General features: G+C 41.6%; 2 protein-coding genes across 3 annotated transcripts in view; both read left to right on the forward strand.

The window, feature by feature from the left end:
* Positions 1-17,997, forward strand: part of LOC125451963 (leucine-rich glioma-inactivated protein 1-like) — a 32,521-nt gene extending 14,524 nt beyond the window's left edge. The window contains exons 3-6 of one of the 2 annotated variants that reach the window (XM_048529784.2): positions 3,818-3,889; positions 8,819-8,988; positions 9,076-9,240; positions 16,656-17,997. In XM_048529784.2, coding sequence (XP_048385741.2) covers positions 3,818-3,889; positions 8,819-8,988; positions 9,076-9,240; positions 16,656-17,476 — 1,228 coding nt within the window. In that variant the 3' untranslated portion in view covers positions 17,477-17,997. The remainder of the gene's footprint in view (positions 1-3,817; positions 3,890-8,818; positions 8,989-9,075; positions 9,241-16,655) is intronic. The other variant, XM_048529783.2, reaches the window with a different exon arrangement.
* A 4,356-nt stretch (positions 17,998-22,353) lies between these two features.
* The window catches only part of rnmt (RNA (guanine-7-) methyltransferase), a 34,408-nt gene continuing 29,306 nt past the window's right edge, over positions 22,354-27,455 (forward strand). Inside the window, exons 1-3 of the mRNA XM_048530004.2 lie at positions 22,354-22,628; positions 25,906-26,041; positions 27,115-27,240. Of these exons, the coding sequence (XP_048385961.1) occupies positions 22,464-22,628; positions 25,906-26,041; positions 27,115-27,240 (427 nt within the window). The 5' untranslated portion in view covers positions 22,354-22,463. The remainder of the gene's footprint in view (positions 22,629-25,905; positions 26,042-27,114; positions 27,241-27,455) is intronic.

The following is a 27,455-nucleotide window of genomic DNA, read 5'->3' on the forward strand; positions in this document are numbered from 1 at the left end:
GAATTTTGTAGAGTGTTCACTGGTATTCTGTCACCCACTTTGGTTGGGAGTTCAATGGAAAATTATGCAAAATGACTACGAATAGCATTTAAGCTATTTCTTTAGAATTTCCACCAATGCCTTATTGGTATTACCATGATAAACTTCAAGAAGTCAGGGTGACTATTTCATCTGATTGCAACAATTCCAATTCTAAAATTAGCTTTGACAGTTTCAAATAAAATTTCAACTAACTATAATTTCAAATGCAGTTCCAAGAAGACGTAAGTCTGTTCATGATTCAATATTACCCACAATCTAGTGATCTTATGCAAGTGACTGCAAAGTTGAATGGTATAGGAAATAGGAAACAGACGTATCATGTAATTGGATAGAAGGGGTGGGGTTGAGTAAATTTATTTACATTGAAAATATTCTATGTTAGACTGTGCCATTTTTTCAATATAAAGTACATTTTGAGAGTAGACATTTTTGTGGCTTGGTTATTTTCTTGAGAAGTGTTTCTTTATCAGGCATTTTTCAATCACTCACTGATTCTTCATTTTGTCTTCCAGTGAGATTTGCTAAATTGGAATTGTTGGCCAGTACAGAAGGTCAGTGCTCTGTCACAGGGGTTTCCTGTCCTATCTGTATTGGACTAATGAGTCAATTGAAAAAGAAGCTGTGTAACAGTAGGAATCAGGGCTGTGGTTATTTGACAATGCTAATCTTAGAAGCTTCTCAAGGGAGATAGTAAAGCTCGGTCCCAGTCAAAGGAAATAAATTAGCAATTTGATGCAGCTGAGCTGTGCCTCTGGGACAGTTACAAATCGTGTAACTTCTGCCCTTTTGTTAGTGGTTGGTTGGTATTATGTAATGTCATAGATATTCCTAGCAATTCTAACGCACTAATCCAATGAAAAGCTTTAAATGGCATTGTGGACCACAAGAGATGTATGAGTAATTTAAAATGACGACCAATAGACTGTAATTCGATCACTGTCTTATGGAGAGGCATCATTTTTTTCAATTGGCAAATGATATAAGACCAAGGTTCAAAGCACCAGCCATTGCCAAGTTGAAAAGAATTAGAAGGTGAACTAAATACTTGTAAATAGATGACACAAATCATTTTAAAATGTGCTTGAGAAGTAGAAAAGTCAGGGAAGGTCAGCATGTGTGCAATTGGGATGCTGAGAAACATGATTTGAAAACAGATTTTAGTTATAATTTCAATGCAGCGTAGATATAATGTAGAAGAGAAGTATCTGAGATCTGAAGACAGTGGCAGTGGCATTGTTGTACCCCAAGTGCAAAGCAAGGCATTGGGCCCAATTTCATTTTAGTTTGGGATGTCAGACTACTTTACTGGTCAAAATGTGCTATCTGTATACATTAGCTCAGTAATAACAGATTATAATAGAACATAGAACAGTACAGCACAGGACCAGGCCCTTCAGCTCACCACTTGGGTGCTGACCATGATGCCATTCTAAAATAATCACAACTTCCAACACATGGTTCATATCCGACTATTCCCTGCCTGTTCATGTGTCTGTCTAAATGCCTCTTAAACCTTGCTATTGTATTTGCTTCCACCACATCCTTTAGCAGTGCGTTCTGGACACCTACCACCCTTTGTGTAAAAAACTTCTCCGCTTTCCTTAAATCATTGACCCCTGGTATTTGACATTTGCACCCTGGGAAAAAGATTTTACCCAATTCCTGCCTCTCATCATTTTATGATGAGACTGCCCCTCAGTCTCTGACACTGTAGCAAAAACAATCCAAGTTTGTCCCTGGTAAACTTTGGAAAAAAGAATACAGGCATGGACGATTTTCTAAACGGTGAGAAAATTCATAAAGCAGAAGTACAAAGGGATCTGGGAGTGTTGGTACAGGAGTCTCTAAAGGTTAACTTGCAGGTAGAGTCTGTGATTAAGAAGGCGAATGTAATGTTGTCCTTTATCTCAATGGTTGGAATATAAAAGCAGAGATGTGCTTCTGAGACTTTATAATGCTCTAGTTAGGCCCCATTTAGAATACTGTGTCCAATTTTGGGCCCCACACCTCAGGAAGGACATACTGGCGCTGGAGCGTGTCCAGCGGAGATTCACACGGATGATCCCTGGAATGCTAGGTTTAATGTATGATGAACGGCTGAGGATCCTAGGATTGTAGTCATTAGAGTTTGGAAGGTTGAGGTGAGATCTAATAGAAACTTACAAGATAATGTATGGCTTAGAAAGGGTGGACACTGGGAAGCTGTTTCCGTTAGGCGGGGAGACTAGGACCCGTGGGCACAGCCTTAGAATTAGAGGGGGTAAATTTAGAACGGAAATGAGGAGACATTTCTTCAGCCAGAGAGTGGTGGGCCTGTGGAATTCATTGCCACGGAGTGCAGTAGAGGCTGGGACGTTAAATGTCTTCAAGGCGGAAATTGGTAAATTCTTGATCTCACAAGGAATTAAGGGCTACGGGGAGAGTGCAGGGAAGTGGAGTTGAAATACCCATCAGCCATGATTAAATGGCGGAGTGAATTCGATGGGCAGAATGGCCTTCCTTCCACTCCTATGTCTTATGGTCTTAAACCTCTTCTGCATCCTCTCCAAAGCTTGTACATTCCTCCTATAGTATGGTGACCAGAACTGTGCACAATACTCAAAATGTGGAGTATTATATAGCTGCAACATGATTTGTCAACTTTATACTCAGTGCCCTGACTGAGGAAGGCAAGCATGCCATATGCCTTCTTTACCACCTTTTCCACTTGTGTTGCCACTTTCAGTGAGTTATAGGCTTGCAACCCAAGCTCCCACAATATCTCGATATTCCTAACGGTCCTACCGTTTTACTGCATACTGTCCTCTTGCATTTGACCCCCTGTAATGCATCTCCTGATTAAACACAATCTTCTAATTCATCACCCAGCGTTCTAACTGATCAATGTCCTGCTGCATCCTTTGACAGTCTTCCTTACTATCAACAACTCCAGCAATTTTGGTGTAATCCGCAAATTTACTAATTGGACCACCTACATGTTCATGCAAATCATTTATATTTCTACAAATGCAGAGACGCCAGCACTGATTCTCGTGGAACACCATGGGTCACAGACCTGAAATGTCAGCTTTCCTGCTCCTCTGATGCTGCTTGGCCTGCTGTGTTCATCCAGCTCTACACCTTGTTATCACAGATTCTCCAGCATCTGCAGTTCCTGCTATCTGTGAAACTGACATCCTTACCAGGTCTGGACAACATGTGACTCTAGACCCACAGCAATGTGGTTTACTCTCAACTGACTTCTGGGCAATTAGGGATGGGCAATAAATGCTGCCTAGCCACTGATGCCCTCATCCCATAAATGAATAAAAGAATTCATTGCATTGCATGTTTGTGATATTGGTCCAGGTAGAAGATTCATAAGATTCTAATGCAACACCTGGTTGAAACATGAACTTTGCAAAAAAAAATGAACAAGCAATATATTTAAGTAATATTATAAGAACAAATACATACAATTAAATAAAATACCTGTATTTTCTCTCTCGTTTGTTTCCATAAATTTCATAGCAATCTCTAAAACCATAATTTTGTATGGATGTGGTAAGGTACGGTAAGTAAGCAGTAGGGTTGATCTATAGCGCTTATGGATTAAACTTTGCCTAATGTAACTTTGCCTGAAGCAGGATCAAATCTTATAACTGGCGCCTATGAAATTGGCTTCTCTGTACTGGACATAAAACGGGATCTGAGCTGGTCTCAATGAAGACCTATGTTGAACTTGCCAAATGAGATATAACTGTAAATAACAATTTCTTAATTTTTATTTTGACAGAAGCTTGGCAAATAACAACCTTAAGACACTTCCAAAGGATGTATTCCAAGGGCTGGATGCTTTGACTAATGTGTAAGAATGACCTGTAATTATGATTGTGTCACTCATCTAATAGTATTGCAAACATTTATGAGAAATAATATGCCATATAATTTAAAAGGCTCTATGACATATTGTAATTTATGGTAGAATTGGGGAGGCAGGTAGAGTTACATAAAATGACCTTTGCATATTTGCCAACCATGTTAAACTCTACCTAATTTTCAGTTCTATGGTGTAAAACTGGCTGCTGATTCAATGTTGTTTGTTTTGTGTCACTGTCAAAGATGAATTCCACTGTCCTCCTTAAAACTCAAAAGCTCTTGGTGTCATCATTTGTACAATGTCTGCTGAATCCATGAGAGTGTGAGTTTTCAGCTTTAAGAGGTGTGAGATATTTTGGGAGCATAAACAGAGTAGTAAAAGATTGCTGCACAGCCACTTATACTATTTGACTAGGACTCTGACAATTTTGCCTCAAAACAAAACTTGTGGCTGGATATCAAGAGAATCCCTATGAAATTTAGCCATAATTTGTTTTAGACAAATCTGTGGGGTGGCACGGTGGCTCAGTGGTTAGCACTGCAGTCTCACAGCTCCAGGGACCCAGGTTCGATTCCAGCCTCGGGTAACTGTCTGTGTGGAGTTTGCACATTCGCCCTGTGTCTGCGTGGGTTTCCTCCGGGTGCTCCGGTTTCCTCCCACAGTCCAAAGATGTGCAGGCTAGGTGGATTGGCCGTGTTAAATTGCCCATAGTGTTCAGGGGTGTGTGGGTTATAGGGGGATGGGTCTGGGTGGGATGCCCCAAGGGCAGTGTGGACTTGTTGGGCCGAAGGGCCTGTTTCCACACTGTAGGGAATCTAATCTGAATGGAATCTGGCAATAAAATTAAAACACCACAAACACAATGAGCAAACACTCCTGGCACAAAACCTCATTAGACAGAGGATAATTGCACTGATGGGCAGCATGGTGCCTCAGTGGCTAGCACTGTTGCCTCACAGTACCAGGGACCTGGGTTTAATTCAAGCCTTGTGTGACTGTCTGTGTGAAGTTTGCATGTTCTCCCTATGTCTGTGTGGGTTTCATCCAGATGCGCTGGCTTCTTCCCACAGTCCAAAGACTTGCAGGTTAGGTGGATTGGCTGTGTTAAATTGCCCATAGTGTCTGGGGATGTATAGGTTAGGTGGACTAGCCATGGAAAATACAGAGTTATAGGGATAGGTGGTGTTGGGTCTGGGTGGGAAGCTCTTCAGAGGGCTGGTGTGGACTCTGTGGGTGGAACGGCCTGCTCCCACACTGTAGGGTTCTATGCATCCTAATCTACCACTGCAAGGTCAGCAAAATCATTGCAGCAACTGAATAAATGGTGATTTATATTATGTTGCGTTTAGTGTTATGATCAGGAATAGGGGAGAATGGGGCTTGGTTTGCTCCGTTGGCTGGATGGCTGGTGCAGAGTAACACCAGCAGCGCATGCTTGATTCTTACACTCTCCGAGGCTACTAATGAAGGTCCTGCCTTTCTAACCTCACTCCTTGCCTGAGGTGTGGTGATTCACAGGTTAAACTCATGACCAGTCATCTCTGTCTCCAATGAGAGTACATCCCTATAGCCCTATGGGATTGTGGCAACATTATCATTTAGGAGATTGGAAGAAGACAGATGGAAACTCCAGGTGCCAATTTTAACATAATAGGGATTCAAGGTCAGTATTTCCGAGCACCAAGTTCAATCTGCACATTATTTTGCTTCTTGTTCGCAGATGTCTCATAAGATGTCTTAGGGTCTTAAGATTCTTCATTCATCAGGATAACTTTAAACAAATCCATCTGGCAAGTCATGACAAGATTGATCACTGCTTATTTTGCACTCAATCTAATTATGCCTTCCATTAGAGTTAACTAATCTTGTCTGAGCATCTGAGAAGGGGAAGGACAAAGTAGATTGGTCAAGTGCTACCTGCCTCCATTCCGGATGCTTTAGATGATGACCTTGTTCCAGGCAATCACCACATATTGCTGGATTTTTAAATAATGCCAACTGCCTTCAATCTTGAGGTATCACTGTTGTAGGTGCGCACTTGGCTGTCTCCCTGATGCTAGGAATTGAAGGATCAACTGTTTTAGATTTCGCATCTGCTACATTGCTTATGTCCTGCCTGTGGAAGATGACCCTCAGAACAGATTTTATGATTTTTTAGGATATCCGTCCACCTTGGACAATTGCTAGTTTGCAGATTTTGATGAATTTCCCACTACCATTGGCTGCAACAAGAGCATCTACTTTGTACAAATTTTCCCCGGCACTTGAAAGTGTGAGCTGGCAGCCAGGTTTTAAAACAATTCACTAGTTTCATGGTCACCATTACTAAGATTAACTTTTAAATTCCAAATTAAATTAGTTTAGTTTAAACATTGCAGCTGCTTGATGGATAGCAAGAAGCTTTTTCCCAAAGTGGGGGACTCAATTACTAGGGGTCACGATTTTAAGGTGAGGGAGGAAAAGTTTAAGGGAGATATGTGTGGAAAGTTCTTTACTCAGAGGGTGGTGGGTGCCTGGAACACGTTGCCAGTGGAGGTGGTAGAGGCGGGCTTGATAGCGTCATTTAAGATGTATGTAGACAGATACATGAATGGGTAGGGAGCAGAGGGATACAAATCCTTGGAAAACAGGCGACAGGTTTAGATAGAGAATCTGGATCTGCACAGGCTTGGAGGGCCGAAGGGCCACTTCTTTGTTCTTTGGTGGGATTTGAATTTATGACTTCAGGTTATCAATCTGGATTGATAACTACTGGATTAGCAATCCAGCAACATAATACTATGTTACCATACTATTTAAATTGAAAACAGTTTTCTGATGTCCTCAATGTCAAAGTTATCTACCTTTGCCAATTGTTTCTGGTTTCTGGCCAGGAGTTAGGAATTTGGACACTTTGAACAAAGAAAAATAGAAATTGCTGGAGATAAGCAGTAGGTCTGGCTGCATCGGTGAAGAGAAAATAAAGGTTAGTCCAGTGACCCTTCTTCAGAAGTATTAGGATCTTTGGTTCTTAGTACCAAAAAACTTCTGCCATCTTCACTGAAACAATTCTCTTGCATTTTGTAATCTGAGTATTTAACTGTGGAATTTGCTGAGTTATGTGTGTCATACATCAGTGGTGATACTGCTGATTTTGATGATCTAGATTAAATTTTGCAAAACATTCTGCTTGGATTTTGCCCTGAGTTTGGTTGTACAGTTGGGGGCATATTGGTTGTCAAAGGGCACAAGCTTTTGGGTGACGCTCTGGCAAGAATAGAGTTATAGTCTTGGTGGTACAACTTGGATTTCTTTCAGCTAGCCCTGAGAGTACTGCATGGGAATTCTATGTATTTGTTTTGTTACTAAATGTTTGCAGAGGCTTTGAATTGGTTCATGCTTGCCCTTCCCCCAGTCAGTATTGTATGGTTATTTGCTCACTAGGTAGCAGCCTGGATTCTTGGAGGTGGATTGGAGGTAGGTTTGACACTGAGTTGGTGAGGATTAAACTGCACCATTTCAGTACCTTGGCTGTGTTGAGTTTCCTCATGATGTGGAGGTGCCAGTGTTGGCACACGACACCAGGTTATAGTCCAACAGGTTTATTTGAAAGCACAAGCTTTCGGAGTCTTACTCCTTCTTCAGGCGGTCGTGAGAGACAGTATCAGACACAGAATTTATAAGTAAAAGATCAAAGGGTCACACCACTTATGAGGATGTACTAAACAAATCTAAGATGCTGTGTTCATCCAGCTCCACACTTTGTTATCTAAGATGCTGTTAAACCTTTTATTAGTTAGAAGGTTTAATTGATTAATATGTATATGTAAATACCCAAATTCCTTTGAAGTCACTGTCCTGAGAGAACTAAATGTTTTATCAGTGTAAAGAAGTGGTTACATTTTAGTTCAGACAATGCATATTAAGTGTGGGGTCTTACACATAGGAAACTTTTTTGATAAAGAAAATGAAGCAGAAAGGAATTTAGGTCAATATCCAACCAAAATATATCAGAAAAGGAAATGTTTGAAGAAGAAGACTGTTAAATTGACAGCCGATTTAGAATATTCATCAGTGTTCAAAGTCACCATTAAACATTAACATCAAACATATAATGTATGGAAATTCACTCTTTTACTGCGTGCTGATCCCAGGCAACCTATGCTGTCTGGAGGTTCATTTTGGTGCATCTGATTTGTCAGGAGCTTGGTATTAATTTACAATGATGTAACACGAATTGATGAAGTTTCATTTAAAAAGAAATGCTTTCTTAGGGTGAGACAGGACACTGGGTGGAAGTATTGTGCTATGAGCAAAAAAAAATTAACAAATACTTGTTACAAGTATATAATAGTTCATTTGACATCTATTTTATTCCACTGAATTTTCCTTACTGTTAGCAATTTTTCAACATTTTGTACCATAGAACAGAAAAAGTAAAAATGTGATATGACACTGTTTTGCTAAAATTTGATTACAATTACTGTAAAGCAATTCAAAAAGGAAACTTTTTCCTTTTTTGATGTCTACTTAAGATATCATTACGGAAAATGATTTGATTCCTGAAACTGTTATGTTGTCAAGGCATCTTTATAGTTTATATTCTTACAGCATAATCAGATTCGGCAAACAGAAAACAGCTCTTGTTTATTCATTAAATTAAACAAGACTTGAAGAAGATATTTCGGAGTTGCTTATTTGACTTCCCAGTATTTTTAGTTGATGTTGAAAACTTAATACTCAGAAAGCTTGTGAAAGTACAGTAGCTTAATTTTATTTTGAACATTTACATGCAATGATACTGCATCTCTGTGCTTTTCAGCCTGGCATTTTCCAACTGTGTAAATACTTGTTTTCAAGAACAGGAACGCTGATGTTCCTCCATCAGCTATGTATTTCCAAAGACTATTTCTGAATCATAATTATGTTTCTTTGCAGAGATCTTAGAGGGAATTCTTTTCATTGTGATTGCAAACTGAAATGGTTAGTGGCGTGGTTAAGCAGCACAAATGCCACAGTTGATCAGATTGACTGTGCCAGTCCAGCAGAGTATCAGGATGATAAAATTAATAATCTCTCACTGAAGGAATTTGACTGCATGACTACAGGTGAGTGCAGCAAGTATTTTCATCAGGATTAAAATTAAACAGTCTAATTTACAGATTAACTAATTTCTGCCTTTTTTGATTTTTCAGAATTTGTCCTTGATCAGTCTCTACCGTTTCAGTCCCTTTCCATTGAAGCCTTCACTTTTATGAATGATGCCCATGTTGTTATTGCTCAACCTATCGTGGGGAAGTGCAGCTTTTTTGAATGGGATCACGTGGAGATGGTTTTCAGAAATTATGACAACATTATTGGTAAAATAATCAGTTCCCTGAAACAGTGATCTGTGTTGAAATTGTAATGAGCTGTTTAAGATCCTTTAATTCTTTTCACTGTAAACCGCTAATTGCCCAACATGCTGGTTCCTGTGTGAACTGATATTGGTAACAGTTCCATCTTTACATATTGTCCATCTCTTGTTCAGTTCAGCCTTATAAAACCTCTCCTCAGAAAATAACCTTTACTCCAATGTCCTTGCAAACTAATGCTCATCTTAAACCTCCTTTTTCTCTCCAAAGATCTCAACTGTGTTGCTTTCTCTCAAATCTGTTTCCATCTTTTCAGGAACTGCATGCTTGAATAAGGTTTCCACCCATCACATAGTACTTAAACAGCTGTTTTCAAGTCACAAATGACAAAAGTAAACTTCCCTCCTTAATTTCCCTTCAACTTTTTACGTTCTCCTCGAACTCCTCTCCTTAATCATTTAGTTGGCTGGGATTGTTTTCACCTTGGACCCAATCCTTATATTTTTTTCCTTCATTCAGGGCAAATGGGAGCTGCAGGCTTGGCCACTATTTATTAAAAATCCTTTACTGCCTTTGAAAGATGGTGAAGTGCCTTCTTACACCTAACATCATAGTGCTTTTAGAGAGGGAGTTCCAGGATTTTGAACCTGCAATGTCCTGGAGCTGGGATGACTGACGTGCAACCTTTGTGCTGGGTATGATTTCAAGCAGCAGGGAGTTAACCTGTGAGTCTGAGTCATTGACCCCAGTTTTGATAGGGCTCCCTGATGCCATGATTGGTGAAAATATGGCTTTGATGTTAAGGGCAGTCACTTTCACCTCATCTCTGGAGTTCAGTTCTTTTGTCTGTGTTTGAACCAAGGCTATAATGAGGTCAGGAGCTAAGTGGTCCTGGTGGAATGCAAACTAAGCATCAGTGAGCAGGAAATTGCTTAGCAAATGCTGCTTGATAGCACTGTTGATGACACGTTCCATCACTTCATAGATAACCAAGAGTAGACTGAAGGCCCACTAACTAGCTAGGTTTGATTTGTCCTGCTTTTGTGTACAGGACATACCAATTCCACATCGCTGGGTAGTTGCCAATGTTATACTGGAACAGCTTGGCTAGGCACATGGTAAATTCTAAGTACAGGTCTTCAGTACTATTGCTGGAATATTGTCAGGGTACATACACTTCACAGTATTTAGTGCCTTAATATCAAGTAGAGTGATTCGAACTGGATGAAGAATGGCATCTGTGATACTGGGGGCATGCAAAGCAGGCTGAGAATCAAACAATTTGCACTTCTGGCTGAAGACTTTCTTTTATTCATTGATGGGATGTGGACATTGATGGATGTGCCAGCATTTACTGCCTAAACAAGTGTCCATGAGAAGATGGTTGAGAAGTGCCTTCTTGAATCCCCCTATCCACTTGTTGTAGGGAGGTAGTTCTAACATTTCAGCCCAGTGACACTGAAGGAATGGCAGTGGCCAACTCAGGATGGTGAATGGTTTAGAAGGGAATTTTCAGGTGGATCTGTTCCCTTGTATATGCTGCTTTTGTCCTTTTTTATGGTATTGGTCACAGATTTTGAAGGTGCTGTGTAAGGTGTCTTGGTGAACTTCTGTAGAGCAGCGTACAATGGCCAATCATGTCTGTGCTGCTGAAAGTTGAGTCTTCCGAGCTTCGTCATTTGGATTGTAGTCTTGATAATTACAACAATTGAGGTACAGATCCAGACATCTTTTAAAATAGTTGAGGGTTTCTGTCTCTGTTCCTCCTTCAGGTAGTGAGTTTCAGATCCCTACCACCCTTCGGATGAAACCACATTTCCTAATCTCCCATCTAATCTTTTCATCATTCATTTTAAATGCATGTTCTGTAGTCAATAACCATTTTGCTAAGGTCCTTTCCATCGCTTTATTTATGTCCCTGACAATTTTATATATCTTGACTGAATCTCCTCTAAGTCTTCTCTGTTCCAAGGGGAACAACCCCAACCTGTGCAATTTTTCCTTATAATTGAATTTCTTGACTGTCGGCCACATCGTCGTCGATCTCCTCTGCACCCTCTCTAGTACATTTCTGTAATGAAGTGAAAAGATTCAAGCTATGGAATAAGTGAAACATATGCTTCACTGACCATTGTCCCCTATAATGATGGCAGCCCTAAACTCAGGGCCTAACTCAAAAGAGAGCCATGTGAAAACCAGATCAGTGTAAACATGGGACCAGAAACTTCTTAATGGGGTTTACTCGCAATACATCTTTGTGAAGCTTGATCTCAGACCCACTCGCTCCATTGGTCCTCACTCACTTGTAGATGTTTGCACTGCTGTTATTGAGCATCAGTGGTGGATGTTATGCCATTCAAGTGGGCGCTTTGTCCTGAACAGTATAAAACATCTTCAGTATTGTTGGAGCTGTGCTTATCCAGGCAAGTGGGGACTACTCCATCAAGCTCTTGACTTGTGCCTTGACGCTTTGGGGATTTGGGGAGTTGGGATGTGAGTTACTGTAGGATTCCTAGCCATATGGTGAGTCCAGTCCAGTTTCTGGTCGATAGTAACCCCCAGGATGTTGATAATGGGGATTCAGTAATGGTGACGCGATTTAGTGTCAAGGGGTGACAATTAAATTCTCTCTTGTTGGAGATGGTCATTGCCTAGCATTTGTGTGACGTGAATGTTTCTTGCCACTTGTTAATTAAACCTGGATATTGTCCATTCTTGCTCCATTTGAAACTGGATTGTTTTAGTATCCGAGGAGTCACAAACAGTACTGAACATTAGCAATCTTCAACAAACATCCCCACTTCTGACTTTATGATGGAGGGAAGATCATTGATGAAGCAGATGAAAATGGGATGGGCCTCCTTGAGGAACTCTTGCAGAGATGTCCTGGAGCTGCTTTGCCTGACTTCCAAAAACCACAAGCTTCTTCCGGTGTGCCAGGTATAACTCAAATCAGCAAGAAATTTCTCTATGATTCCCATTGACTTCAGTTTTGCTGGAGCTCCCTGATATCACTCTTGGTCAAATTTAGCTTTGATGTCCAGGGCAGTCACTCTAACCTCACCTCTGAAATTCAGCCCTTTTGTCCATGTTTAAACCAAGGCTATAATGAGGTCAGGACCTGAGAGGACCAAACTGAGCGGCACTGGGTGGGTTATTGCTAAGCAAGTGCTGCTTGTGCATTTGGTGATGGGCTGAGAGCTGGCAGATGGAGTTCAACCTGGATAAATGCGAGGTGATGCATTTTGGAAGGTCGAATTTGAAAGCGGAGTACAGGATCAAGGATAGGATTCTTGGCAGTGTCGAGGAACAGAGGGATCTTGGTGTGCAGATACATAGATCCCTTAAAATGGCCACCCAAGTGGACAGGGTTGTTAAGAAAGCATATGGTGTTTTGGCTTTCATTAACAGGGGGATTGAGTTTAAGAGTTGTGAGATCTTGTTGCAGCTCTATAAAACTTTGGTTAGACCGCACTTGGAATACTGCGTCCAGTTCTGGTCACCGTATTATAGGAAAGATGTGGATGCTTTGGAGAGGGTTCAGAGGAGGTTTACCAGGATGCTGCCTGGACTGGAGGGCTTATCTTATGAAGAGAGGTTGACTGAGCTCGGTCTCTTTTCATTGGAGAAAAGGAGGAGGAGAGGGGACCTAATTGAGGTATACAAGATAATGAGAGGCATAGATAGAGTTGATAGCCAGAGACTATTTCCCAGGGCAGAAATGGCTAGCACGAGGGGTCATAGTTTTAAGCTGGTTGGTGGAAAGTATAGAGGGGATGTCAGAGGCGGGTTCTTTACACAGAGAGTTGTGAGAGCATGGAATGCGTTGCCAGCAGCAGTTGTGGAAGCAAGGTCATTGGGGTCATTTAAGAGACTGCTGGACATGCATATGGTCACAGAAATTTGAGGGTGCATACATGAGGATCAATGGTCGGCACAACATTGTGGGCTGAAGGGCCTGTTCTGTGCTGTACTGTTCTATGTTCTATGTTTTCCATCACTCTACTGATGATCAAGAGTAGACTGGTGGGGCAGTAATGGCAGGGTTGAATTTGTCCTGCTCTCTCTCGCTCTCTGCAGGACTGAGCTCGGTAATTTTCTGCAAATGTTAGATTTCACAGTCAATTTTTTTTGCACTGATGTACTGGACTTGTCCATCATTGAAGATTGATATTCTTGTGGAACCTCCTCCTCCAGTGAGTTGTAAGCCTCCACCATGCACAACTGGATGTGTCAGGTCTACAGGGCTTAAATATGATCTAATGGTCATGGAATCACTTAACACTGTCCCTTGCTATTCCTGCTGTTTGGTATAAACATGGCCCTATACAGTTATTTATCTATCCAACCCTAGCTAGAGCATCACTTGCCGTGGTTTCTCCTGCACTGTTACCTCTGATGTCTCTGAAGGTTCTACTCTGAAGGTCCTATTTCTTACATGTTGCTCCTTCTGAAATAACCTGAAAATGCAGCTTTAGTTTTCACATGTACATTGACATCAACCTGTTCTTCATCACCCACTTTCTTCATTGTCCACTGTTGCAAAATTATCAGACTGCTTATCTGATATCCGGTGCTGGACAAACAAGAAATTTCCTCCAACTGAATATTGTGAAGACTGAAACTATTGCCTTTGATTGCTGCTCCGAAATCCATTCCCTAACACAGACACTATCCATCTCTCCTTGGTGTCATTTTGGATACCAAGATAAGTTTATGACTGTATATTTATGCCATCACAAAGATCACCTTTTTGTATCATCGTCCAAATTCCATTCCTGCTAGCTGATCTGCTGCTGAAATCCTTTTCCAAAGCTTTAATACTACTAGATTTGTCTATTCTAATACACTCCTTTAATGAAAACAGAAAGTGCTGTACAGGCTTAGGTGCAACTGTAGAGAAAGAAAAGGACTTAACATTTTGACTCCGGTATAACTTTTTCAGAACTGAAGGGTTGCTGGAAAAGTGATGGTGTAGAAAAGATGGGTAAAGGAGCAAGTGGAAGAGATTGTCTAGCAAAAGGCAAAAGGAGTGCTGGTGATGGTGAAGAGACCTGCTGACTTTTTCCAGCTCTTATCTGATTTCAGATCTACAGTACGTTGTTTTTATTTTGATACATTCCTAGGTGGACTCCCACATTCTAGCCTTGGTACCCAAAACATAAAATAGGAGCTGGAGTGGGCCATTTTTCCCTTTGTAACAGCTGTGCCATGCAATAAGATCGTGTCTGGTCTTTTACCTCAGTCTACCTCTCTGTGCTATGCCATATCCCTCAATTCCCTTAGGCATCAAAACTTGAAGTTTGTCTTGAATATACTCAGTAGCTGACTTTCCACATTTGTCTAGGGTGGAAAATTCCAAAGATTCACAACTCTTTGCATAAAGAAATTTCTCCTTAATTCAGTCATAATCGGCCAACCCCTTATTCTGGAACTCTGATTCCATGTCTGGATTCCCCTGCCAATAGAAATATGTTCTCAGCACCTGTTTTTCAAGTGACTTAAGATTTTAGGTGCTGCAATGAGATTGCCTCTCATTCTGGACGCTGGGGAATATAGGGCATCTATCAATCTCCCCTTACAAGGCAATCCACTTCTCTCAAGGACAAGACTAGTGAACCTTCATTGCACTTCCTCTTGGGCAGGTATATACTTCTTTCGGTACAGTGACCAAACTGCACTTAGTAGTCAGGGTGTGACTTCTCCAACACTCTTTACAACTGCAATAAAATTTATTTGTTCTTACACTCCAGTTCCTTTGGAACAAAAGCTGTCAATTCACCAGACTTGTTCCTGAGATGGTGGAACTGCTTGATGAAATGAAAATGGGAAAACTGGGCCTGTATTTTCTAGAGTTGCAAAGAATGAGAAGTGATTTGTTGAAACCTACAAAAGACTCAAAGGGATAGACAGGGTAGATGCAGACATGATGTCTCCCTAGCTGAGATGTTTCAAACCAGGGTGCATAACTTAAAAATCAGAGGGATTCTGTAGGAATTGAGATGAGAATTTTTTAACTCAAAGGGTAGCAAATCTTTGGACTTCTCTCCCCAGAAGGCTGTGAAAGCTCAATCTTTGAGTCTATTTAAACTGGAAGCTGAGAGATTTCTGATAATCAGTTGGTGTACAGGGTTATGGGTTGGTGTGGGTAAAAGGCATTGAAGTGCTCAATCAGCCATGACTATCTTGAATATGGGGCTTGAAAGGGTGAATGTTTTGGTCCTATTCCTACATTTTTATCAGACCATTTGTATTCTTAATTGCTTGCTTTACTTGCATCTTAACTGTCGTTGTTTCATGTACGAGGAAACTACTTTCTCATGTTAAATCCGTTTACCCATTACCTCATGCTTTATGAAGTACGTTGGCTCTCGGTTAAGTAATGCCTTTATTTTAAAATTCTTGTTCTGCTTTGCAAATCTTTCCATGACTTCATCCTTCCCTACCTCTGTAATCTCCTCTCGCCATACTTGCCCTCCAAAAAGCATCCCTCTACAGCATCCCTCTAATTCCAGACTCATGAATATCCCCAATTAAAGGTGACTGTAGCTTCAGCTGCCTCTGTCTCAGTTTTGAAATTTCCTTCCTAAACTTGACAATTTTCCTTTCATCATTTAAAAAACTCTGCAAAGCCTACCTCCATTGACAAAACCTTTGGTCATATGTTCTAAAATTTGCTTTTTGGGTTTGAATATCATATAAAAATGGTCCCATGAATCATTTTGGGATATATTATTTTGTTAAAGGTTGTGTATATAAATGCAAGAGTAACCTGTCCAGTTTTCGGCCTGACAATTTGAGATCCCTCTGCTCCACTAATTATGGCCTCCTCCCTGTTTCCAATTTTCAATTCATCACTTTTAGTGGCCATGTCCTAAATTTTAAAACTCTCTCCCTAAACCTCTCTGCATCTCTATTTCATTTTCCTCCTCAAAGATGCTCTTAAAATATGTATGTGACCAAGCTTTTGGTCGCCTAATACCTTTAAATCTGGAGACCACAGCGGGTTAGGCTGCATCCATGCAGAGAGAACAAGCTAATGTTTCGAGTCGAGATGACCCTGATGAAGAGTCATCTAGACTTGAAACCTTTGCTTGCTCTCTCTCCATGGGTGCTGTCTGACCCACTATGATCTTCAGCATTGGTTGTTTTCAGTACAGATTCCAGCAGTAATTTGCTCCTACCTTTAAATCTGGTTTGGTCTGAAACTTGTTTTTTAACACCCTTGGGTAGCTTTACTGCTTTGAAGACATTTTATATGCAAACTGTTAATTATTAAGATGTTCTCCCCATTCTGGGGCCCTATTCCACTGTTTCTGTTCCAACTATGACAACCAAAAGCGACAGCACTAACAATGATAACAGTGTTAGATCCTTTCATCTGTGCATATGAATAATTAACTTTCCTTCTCCTGGCGTAGGCAGCTCCACTGTGTTTTGCAAACCACTGATCATTGATGCTCAGCTGTTTGTTATTGTGGCCCAGCTGTTTGGCGGCTCCCATATCTACAAAAGGGATAGTTTTTCCAACAAGTTCATCAAGATGCAAGACGTGGACAACTTCAAAATCAGAAAACCCAATGATATTGAAACATTTGAAATAGAAACAGAGAGGTACTTTGTGATTGCAGACACTTCAAAGGCTGGTTCAACTACTGTGTACAAGTGGAATGGAAATGGATTTTACTCCCATCAGAGTCTCCATTCTTGGTTCAGAGACACAGATGTGGAATATCTTGAAATAGCTAACAAGCCACATTTAATCTTGTCAAGTAGTTCCCAACGTCCTGTCATCTTCCAGTGGAATAAAAGCCAGAAGGAGTTTGTGTGGCGCACGGATATCCCAGACATGGAAGATGTGTACGCAGTGAAACATTTTGTTGTTAATGATGATCTCTACATTTGCCTGAACAGATTCATAGGCGACTCCAAAATGATGAAATGGGAGAATTCCAGGTTTGTGGTGAAACAGTCCTTTCCCTCCCGCGGTGCCATGGTTTTTCAACCTCTCAGAATAAACAACTGGCAGTATGCTATCCTTGGGAGTGACTACTCATTCACCCAGATCTACCGCTGGGAAAACAATAAAGAGAAATTTGTAAAATTCCAAGAACTAAACATCCAGGCTCCGCGATCATTTACATTTGTGGTGACAGACAATCGTGAGTTCATGTTCAGCTCAAGTTTCAAAGGAAATACACAAATATACAAACATATCACCATTGATCTGAGCACAATATGAGAAAACGTTCAAGTCTATTTAAGAATTAGTAAAATGACATCTTAAAAGTAGCTTTGGGTAATAATATTTACATGGACGTGATAATGAAACATATGCATGATTTATCATTGTTCTGCAATGAATGCTATCAGGTTCCGGTTTACTGGGAAAAATATTTCTATTCCTAGTGTTCATTTTCCCTATTTTTGATTGCATTACGCATAGTGGTTTCTGAACTCTTACCGTAACACAGTGAGCAATTAACTGTTGTACTTTGCTGATGCAAGCTGTAAATATATGTGTGATCATACCTGTTACTACAGCCAATATTGAGATGTACATTTTCATTTATTTATTCTACTGAATGAACAATCTTACAAATAAAATCTTTACATTTTGGGCTGTTTTTAACAAAAATTATTTCACACCATTAACTCCTGAAGGAAAATGTTCTCTTTGCTAATGTGAGAAATATTATGTGGAAGATTTTGATTGTTCCTGTTTATATTCAAATAAATATGCTTGTTTCCCAAGAAATATGTTTATGATTTTGCTACAGTTAGAAAGCAGAAGTCTGTTTGAACTTATTAATGGTTTCTCTACTGAGACATCTCCCTCCTTAGTCTAATATAAATACAATCATCATTTGTTTAAAGTTTTGCGCTAATCTGTTCACCTATTTGGTGGTTCTATTAGAATTTTAAAAATCATAATTAAGACCTAAAATAATACCCTCTTAGCTATCCAATTAGGTCAGAGAATCTACTGCAATGGTTTCTGTTTCTGTCCTCAGTCATTGAAATCATCCAAGGAAGACAAAAGCCATTGGTTTCAGCTTCTGCCACAGACTCGTGTTTTCTCAACCCCAATTCCTCTCACTGGCAATTCAATTTCTGTTTTTGGCTACTATCCCATGATGACCCAGACTGTTTGCAACCTATGTGGCCCTGAGCTGTCCTTCTGACATCCATCAGAAAAACATAAATTGTTGTTTAGTGCCTCTGCCTCATCCCATCCACTGCTAAGTTCTTATCTGTTGTTACTTCTATCTCAACTATTCTAATGCTGTCTTAGTCATCTGACCATCTTTTACTTTCCACTCACCTGAACTCCTCTAAAACTCAATTGCCTAATTTCTAACCATTCCCAGCTTAACACCAACCATGCATCCCTGTGCGCAATGATCAACATTGGTTCCTGGTCCACTAACATACCAAACATTAAATTCTCACCTTATACTGAATTTGCTCAGTGGGTTTGGACTAGCCCTCATGCAGCTCTGTGAGCTCTGAATCACTGCGCGATGAATTACACAAAGGTAAATTGGTCTTTTAGCGTTGTAGCCTCAATGATATATTGAACAGGCATGAAAATAAAGCTAATTGATCATAAAGGCCCATCAAAGACTCTCCAACTGCCAGCAAGGAAACTTTCACTTTTGGGGGTTCAGAGAGTCTGAGAGAGTAGCTGATGAAAAACTGACAACTCATGAGGACTCAGAAGTGATAGCAGAGCAGTAAATTGACAAGCACAGAGCAAACCATTTCTTTCTTACAGATTTGTACTTTATGCATTTGCATACACAAATAACATTTCATTAAGGAAGAATGCTTTTGAGAAACTTCTAAGCTGTTCACATGCTATGCTGGAAACATTGTAGAGGTGTAGCTCTGGTGTATCTGTGGACATCAGACGGTTTTAAAATCTGCAGTCTAACTTGCAGCATCTCCGTGGATCTCTGCAGGTAAGACATTGAACTCAAATGCAAGTATGTTTCCTCATGACTAGTCATCAAGACATTGGCTAGCCAAAGTGTGGAGGTGGACATATAAATTGGAGGAACATCTGATCGGGCGTGTCAATTATCTTCTTGTCAGCTCATTAAATGTGCAGGTGGGGTATGACAATGGATTTTATGGGCAGCAAGTTCTGAAACCTGCGGTGACTTCTGTCCTTCAATGTCCAGGTGCCATATTTAAAAGGCACCTGGGCAGAACCTCTCTCTTCAACCGGGGAGCATCATTCAATCTCTGCTCATCACTCTCCCACCCCTGATGATGTGAGACAGCAGGCGGAAGCAAAATGTGCCAATCCCTCCCTTGATCTTCTGAAACCTGTCCAGGAGAGAAGGAAAGTTCTGTTCCCAACGAATAGCAACAGAAGTCCTTTCTGACCAATGACAGCAGCCTGCACGGTGTTAGCTGCAGAGGTCAGCATCTGTGGAAAACTCAAAAGAAGCTGACTCCGGTGTCATGAGGATAAATGATCAGCTGTGCTCTGCTATGCTTTGTACCACTGACTACTCAGTGCTTTATTCTCCTATGCATGTGAGTTAGCATTGTAAGGTTGCCACTGCAGAGGGTTATCACATGAGAGGTTGGGTGCCAGATATCTCCATCAGATGCCCAATGTTCAATCAATGTGTTTTACTCATATGTATTAATACTGGTACTACAGTGGACACAAAAATAAAAGATAGCCTTTTGGTTTGAGTTCCTTTTGAGGTGAGCCTCCTCTGTCAGTGTTGATGGCATTAGCCAGTGTGGCTATCTCTCTTCAGCAGGTGTGCTGGCCCAGTCAGGCTGTAGCTCACCATTTAACAACTGCATATTACTGAGACTTATGAGCTGATCAAGGTGGATTAGCTTCACCTCTAACTATGTAAGCATTTGCACAAAGAAATGGCTTGATAATGAAGGAACCAAACAATTGAAAAGGTTTGTACCCTCCAGAGCTGAGAGAAAAAAGTCTGCTTCACAAGGTAGACACCTCATGACACTTTCTGAAGAAGGGTCTCGACCCGAAACATCAGCTTTCCTGCTCCTCTGATGCTGCTTGGCCTGCTGTGTTCATCCAGCTCTACACCTTGTTATCTCATGACACTTGTGTTTCCTGTTTTTGGCTAACAAGATTAAACCTGTAAATATAATTCCAGCAGACTGGAATGTTATTGAGAATTAATGACATGCTCATGAATGCAAAACAGATTCCTGGCCACAAACCCTAAAAGGTTCTGAGAAGTCAATTGAAAAGGTTCAGCATGCCATTGGGGAAAATTGTATTTTTGCTTCATGCCCAATTAAAGTTCCCCACCCAACCTTCTAATAGCCTCTTCTGGGTAAGGAAAATTCGACCTTGAGGTCGAACTGAAAGATTTTCACTCTTGGTTTTGAGAAGCTAAGCTATGGGCTTTGATTCCAAAGGTTTGCAGTTCAGTTCTCACACAGGTTCATGTGTGCTCATGTTATCCTGAACCTGGCACATGGTGGCAGGACTTGTAGGCATCGCTGGCGAGGCCATCATTAATTGCCCATCTCTAGTTGCCCTTGACAGGGTGGTGGTGAGCTGTCTTCTTCAACCACAGCAATCCTTGTGTTGCAGGTAGACCCACAATGTTGTTAGGGAGGGAACTCCAAGATTTTGACCCAGCAGTACTGAGGGAACAGTGGATTGGAGGGGAACTCACAGATGGTGGTGTTTCCACGTAACTGGTGTCCTGGTTCTTTGAGATAGAAGTGGTCACAAATTTAGAAGGTGTTGTCTAAGGAGCTTCGTTGGTGATTGATGGAATGTATATCTGTTGAGCCAATCAAGCAGGCTACTTTGTGCTGGACGTACTTGAGAATGTCATCTTTGAGAGTGTGAGCACTTTAAATGAATCTTCCACTATTGATCGAGTGACAGATTTTCAAAATGAAAACCCCGTACATGTTGAAAAGCCGTGAGATGGTGGGGTTGTTTAGAGATTGACACATTGGGTGAACAACAACAGGAGCTTGGGGGAGGTGGAGTTGAAGTTGGCAGATCATGAGATGTCATCTCCTGGCATATGCCCAGCCAGAGTTGGCAACACTTCTACATATTGTTGTTTAAAAGGTGTTGGTGCCAAAAAGGTAGTGACAACTCCTTTGAAGATATGGCGGGGAGAAGGGAGAGAAAACAGAAGCACTTTGAAAATATACTGGTCCAAGCTGGACCATTTCAGACCATCACTCGCCATTCCCAAGTTTAACTGTTTTTGTTTTGTCTTTGTGGCGGCTGTATCCAATGCAACATGATGCTATCAGTGAAACTGAAACACCATTTCACAGAGGTATTGTCTCCAGCAGACCCGGTTTATATTTCGGAGATAGCAAGAACGGGAGTCAGATCAATACAGCATGGAGCTGCAGGAACACAGCACGTCACGCAACCTCAGAGTCGACATTTCAGCTCAGAACCATTCATCAGGACTGGGGAGGGGGAAGGGAGCTGGGAATAAACAGATGGATGGTGACAGTTGGATGTAGGTAGGGGGTAGTGGAGATTGGTCAGTTGGCAAGGTGGGGCAGATAGGTGGGAGAGAAGATAGGTTGTGTCAGGTCAAGGAAGTGGGGAGAAGAGGAAGAGTTGGACATGGGATGGACCGTAGTTGTGGAGGGGTGCAGTGGTGGTATGGTGTACTGACCTCTAAATTGTGGAGGCCTATCTTCTCCTCTATTCATCTTCGATCTGCCTCCCCCCTCTCCCTATTTATTTCAGAATCCCCTTCCCCTCCCCCATTTCTAAAGAAGGGCCTAGGCTTGAAACGTCAGCTTTCCTGCTCCTCTGATGCTGCTTGTCCTGCTGTGTTCATCCAGCTCTACATGTTGTTATCTCAGATTCTCCAGCATCTGCAGTTCCTACTATCTCTGACACATTGGGCTCCACCTCATTTAAAAAAAAATATATGTACCTCATTACCTCTTGAGTGATTTGGGTCGACCTGCGGGGCTGGAAGGTGCTATGTCAATGTACAGATAAGGGTCCCTCCTCACGGAGATGCTCTTGCGATGGATTCAGGAGGCGGTTTCAATGGCAACCGTAGCCATGGGCATGAACCGGAAAGAGTGCTCGGGGTTGTCAGAGGTCGCCTGCCAACCGGAAGTGGTGGGGTCGCAGTGAAGTTGCCGTTGGAAGCATCAGCAGGAAGAGGAGGCCTCGCCGGGAGCCAGCGAGCGATTGATTTGTCTTGCTCTCTCGAGGAAAGATGAGTCACTCGGCCGAGGAGGATCGCCGTCCGTCGTCGGGGAGCGATCCCGGCAGCAGCAGCAGCAGCGGCGGCGGAGGAGGAGTCCGGAATCCCGAGAAACGGAGACTGCAGCGGGAGGACGACGAGGATGAGGAGGATCGGGTGAACGGGCCGAAAGTCCGGGTATGGATCGTGGGGACGAGAGAGAAGTTGGGGGTCTGGGTCTGGGTCTGGGGCTTGGGGTGGAAGGGTTGGCAATGATACTCCATGTACAGAATCCCGTCTCCTTTATCCCGTATCCCCTAACCCCTAACTCATCCTGTCCCGTGGCTGTAATCAACATCGATTGCACTGTGAGGGAGTAGGGCACCCTCGGTGTGGGGTGAAGAAGGGAAGGGATGGGGACTGGAAGTTGGCAACTTTGTGTTGAGAGCTGGTTCTACACCCCCCCCCCCCCCGTGTATGCATGGGGAGGGGGTGGTGGGAAGTGTGTAGGGAAGGTCTAGGCCCGAAACGTCAGCTTTTGTGCTCCTGAGATGCTGCTTGGCCTGCTGTGTTCATCCAGCTTCACACTTTGTTATCAGGGATGTTTACACTGGTTGGTCTGTGCTGTGTGGTACATACCTATGGCTGTACCCGCTGAATGGCAGAGTGGCTGTGTTTTCATTAAGGTGCAGGAGGGGCTGAAGGGCATGCTCTGACTGGCTGGAATGTGCAGTGGTGGGGAGACATGATTTTGGTTTCTAAAGATTTTCGTTTAAGAAGGAATTCTGGTAAGAGCTGTAATATATTTTCTAGTCAATGCTGATTTAAACCTGGAACCTGGTTCAGAGGCAGCAGGAGCCCTTGGTAAAACTTCTAAAATATACATATATTTTAAAATCAACCTATGCAGCCAGTGGGACTTGATCCTGGTATAGAGATGGGGACACTACCACTACTGCAAGACCTCAGTAAAAACTCTAATAACATTGACAAAGAAAAAGTCCTCCGGTATATGTTTCCTTCCCTGTTGACTGATGTTGCTGATTACCTGAGGCAAACAATGAGGCTCGGTGGGAAATGCAGGGTTACAAGGATTGGGGGGGGGGGGGGGGGGGGGTGGTGGTGGTGAGGGGGGGGGGTGAGGGAGGGAGGGAGGGAGGGAATCGAGTCTAGGTGGGATGTTCTTTGGAAGTGTGGATTCAATGAGCCAATGGGTTGAATGGTCTGCTTCCACACTATAAGAGTTCTATGATTTTACGATACCTGGTAGGCTCTGGTAATTTTAGTCATTCTGTAAGTTCGTGTTTCTTTTTATTGCACTGATGTAGTACAAACTGTTAAGAGAATTAGGGGTGAGAAGGGAAACACTGTCACTGATAAATGGTCTAATAAATGTTGTGAGTTCAAGGTCAGAGAGATGCTGAAAGTTATTGAAAAATCCACTCAGTTTGCAGATGTGTTGGACAGTGACCCAAAAATCCAATAAGTTCCTACAAGTTAAGAGACATATAGCTACGACTGGAGACCCAACTTGTATTGAAGTAAGGTGATGGGATTGAAATTTCTTTCTTTACTAATTCTCAATCCCTCCTTTGCTACTTAGCTGCATCTCTTGACAAACAAAACAAATGGGCTTGATAGAATAGTTCTTGGGATGATTTTTCTCTTGGGGAGTTGAGGTTGAAGGGGGCACAGCCTCAGGTTAAATGGCTAGCTGTTTAGGCCTGAGATCAGGAGGAAGTCCTTTAGATCTTTGGATTTCTATTCTAGAGAGCTGTGAATGCACAATCATTGAGTATATCCAAGATGGAAGTGGATACAGCTTTTGCAAAATGGAAATGAGATCTGTAATAGTGCAGGGAAATGGAATCAAAGTAGAAGTTCTGTCATGATTATATTAAAATGAGTGAAAGCTTGAATGGATTGAATGGTCTGCTTTGGCATTTTGGAAGAAGTAACATGACAAAGGAGTACTCGAATGGCACAGCACAATGAAGCTCAGAGAAAAGGAAAGATCTTGGGGTGCTTGCAAACAGATCCCTGAAAGCAGCAGGACAGGTGTTCATTAGGGTAGTTTAGAAGGCATATGGCTCGAAGGTCTCTTCTGTGCTGTCTGACTGAGTGGAAAGATTTCAGTCAAGATAGACATCTTACAGAACACTTTTGATTTCATTTTTAAAAATTTTAATGACATTAATGATAGCAGACTCTTGTGTTAAAAATACAAAAACAAACAAAATCCAGAATTAAGATAACAAAGTGTGAAGCTGGATGAACACAGCAGGCCAAGCAACATGTTAGGAGCGCAAAAGCTGACGTTTCGGGCCTAGACCCTTCATCAGAAAAGGAGGATGGGTAGAGGATTCTGAAATAAATAGGGAGAGAGGGGGAGATGGATCGAAGGTGGAGAAGAGAGTATAGGTAGGGAGGGGATAGGTCAGTCCGGGGTGGATGGACAGGTCAAGAGAGCGGGATGAGGTTAGTAGGTAGGAAATGGAGGTGTGGCTTGAGGTGGGAGGAGGAGATTGGTAAGAGGAAGAACAGGTTAGGGAGGCGGGGACACGCTGGGCTGGTTTTGGGACGCAGTAGGGGGAGGGAAGATTTTGAAGCTTGTGAAGTCCACATTGATACCATTGGGCTGGCGGGTTCCCAAGCGGAATATGAGTTGCTGTTCCTGCAAGCTTTGGGTGGCATCGTTGTGGCACTGCAGGAGGCCCAGGACGGACATGTCATCTAAGGAATGCGAGGTGGAGTTGAAATAGTTCGCGATTGGGAAGTGCAGTTGTTTATTGCAAACCAAGTGTAGGTGTTCTGCAAAGTGATCCCCAAGTCTCCGCTTGTTTTCCCCAATGTAGAGGAAGCCACAACTGGTACAGCGGATGCAGTATACCACATTGGCAGATTTGCAGGTGAATATCTGCTTGATGTGGAAAGTCATGTTGGGGCCTGGGATGGGGGTGAGGGAGGAGGTGTGCTTGAATTTGCGCCAGATGCCCTTCATTCAACACATTAACTAAAATTAGTGCTGACTGGAGTTCTGTACAGTAATATCACTGTGGAAAAGCAGTGCTTGAATGACGGTGGCCTAGATGATATTTGAGATTAGGACTTTAGTTTCTGCCAATGATGCATTAGCTTTGAAACATGGCACCATGAACAATAGTGCACATGCCATGAGTTTGAGAGACCACTAGGGATGAAAACTCTGCTTACGTTGGGCAGTAGTCAACTTAAAAGTTCACTTGTTTGCCAAGACTTAAATGTCATTGGTTAGCAATCTTGCATTGGCTTGCAGTTATTGGCTGTGCGGTTGGGTTTGCTAAAGCATTCTGTAAATCTTTGCCGTGAATGAATTTTTCTTTCCTTATTCTCCATTTTTTGTTTAATTTCCATGCTCTCCTGAATTAAGATGTATGATTATGCAAAAACATATTTGTATTGTCTTTTAATGCACTGTTTTCTTTCTTTAAATCAGAAAATAGATGAGGGTTACTGCAGCAAAGTGGCCGCACACTACAATGAGCTTCAAGAATGTGGCTTGGCAGTACGTAATCAGAGTCGTATCTTTTACTTGCGAAACTTCAATAACTGGATCAAGAGTGTCCTTATTGGTATGTAATCTCTGATTTATACTTTCAATCCCTGAGGGTGAACAACAATTGGCATGCATTTATGTCAGGTCATTCACGTCCCCAGGACATCCAAAACCATTTAATAGCCAGCGTAGCATAGCAATATAAGAAACACACATTCAGTTTGTTTGTCGCAAGCCACCACTTGCTACGGGAATGGTAACTAGGTGATTGTATCTGGGAGTCAGTTTATGAATTTTGAACAAGATCTCAGAGGGAACTACTCTTCTTCTGTCTTGGAATCTTTTTAGCACACTGTAAAGGTTTGAAACATCAATTGTTATAGGATAAAATAACGAGCCCATAAGCTGAATATTTTGGAATAGACTGCCAAATCTGTGATTCAGCAGAAGGCATCAAATCATAAGCTGTCACGTGTTGTATTTTAACAGTCAGTAGCTAAAATGCTGGAATTGGCAAAGCTTTTTACTTTTGCACACATTTCTCAGTGGTTATCTAGTGAAGTTCAGAAGACACCCTAAGTTGTGAGCACGAAGATCAATCCATTTAATCCCATCAACTGATGAGTGAACTGTGTGGAAATCATTGCTCTGTGTCCATTGCATACTTCCTTCTGCAAATGTTTATATTGTGTGGAAACAACAAGGAGAATTCAGTTTGAGGTGTGGTGACAACATTGAGGGAGGATTTGTTTGGTCACAATAACTTAACCATTGTAGGGCAATTACTAAAACTTTAAATTGTCTGTAGTAATCTATGATAGTTATATATACTGGTATATGTTTGTAAAGTTGCTGTTGAACTGGTTACTTTATATTTCAGAAATACCAGAAACTAGAATATGCCGTAGCAAGACAATCATCTTGTGGAAAAGAAAAAGTTTATAATTTCGATGTGACTACTCATCTGAACCACATTACACATAGTTGAAATGTACCCTCCACCCCTAGCCGTGCGTGTCTTAGCATTTTTTGCTGTCATTTCATTGCCACAATGAACTGCACCAGATAAATATGTGGTTAATAATAAATCAGACAATGCCATTTGAGGAATTTTGAACTAAATTGATAAGTTCTTGCCTTTTATTGCAGGTGAGTATCTTGAAAATGTAAAGCTGAGAAATAGACACAACATCACTGTCTTGGACTTGGGCTGTGGAAAAGGTGGTGATTTACTGAAATGGAAAAAAGGACAAATTAATAAGTTAGTTTGTGTCGGTAAGTAATTTTGTTGGGGGAGCAAGATAACAGTTTTTTTTGTTTTGGAAATTGGTCCAGAATCGAGCATTGTATCAAATATTTGAATTGTGCACTGTTTTCATTTTAGTTGGTTTATTTAAAATGTAACCTAATCTTAAGACTCGTATGATATGAAAATCTCGTTGAAATTTAAGTTAATGCTGTTCCAAAAAAAATACTATCAGAAAGGATGA

The sequence above is a fragment of the Stegostoma tigrinum genome, chromosome 5 (assembly GCF_030684315.1).
Source record: "Stegostoma tigrinum isolate sSteTig4 chromosome 5, sSteTig4.hap1, whole genome shotgun sequence".
Taxonomy (NCBI): Eukaryota; Metazoa; Chordata; class Chondrichthyes; order Orectolobiformes; family Stegostomatidae; genus Stegostoma; species Stegostoma tigrinum.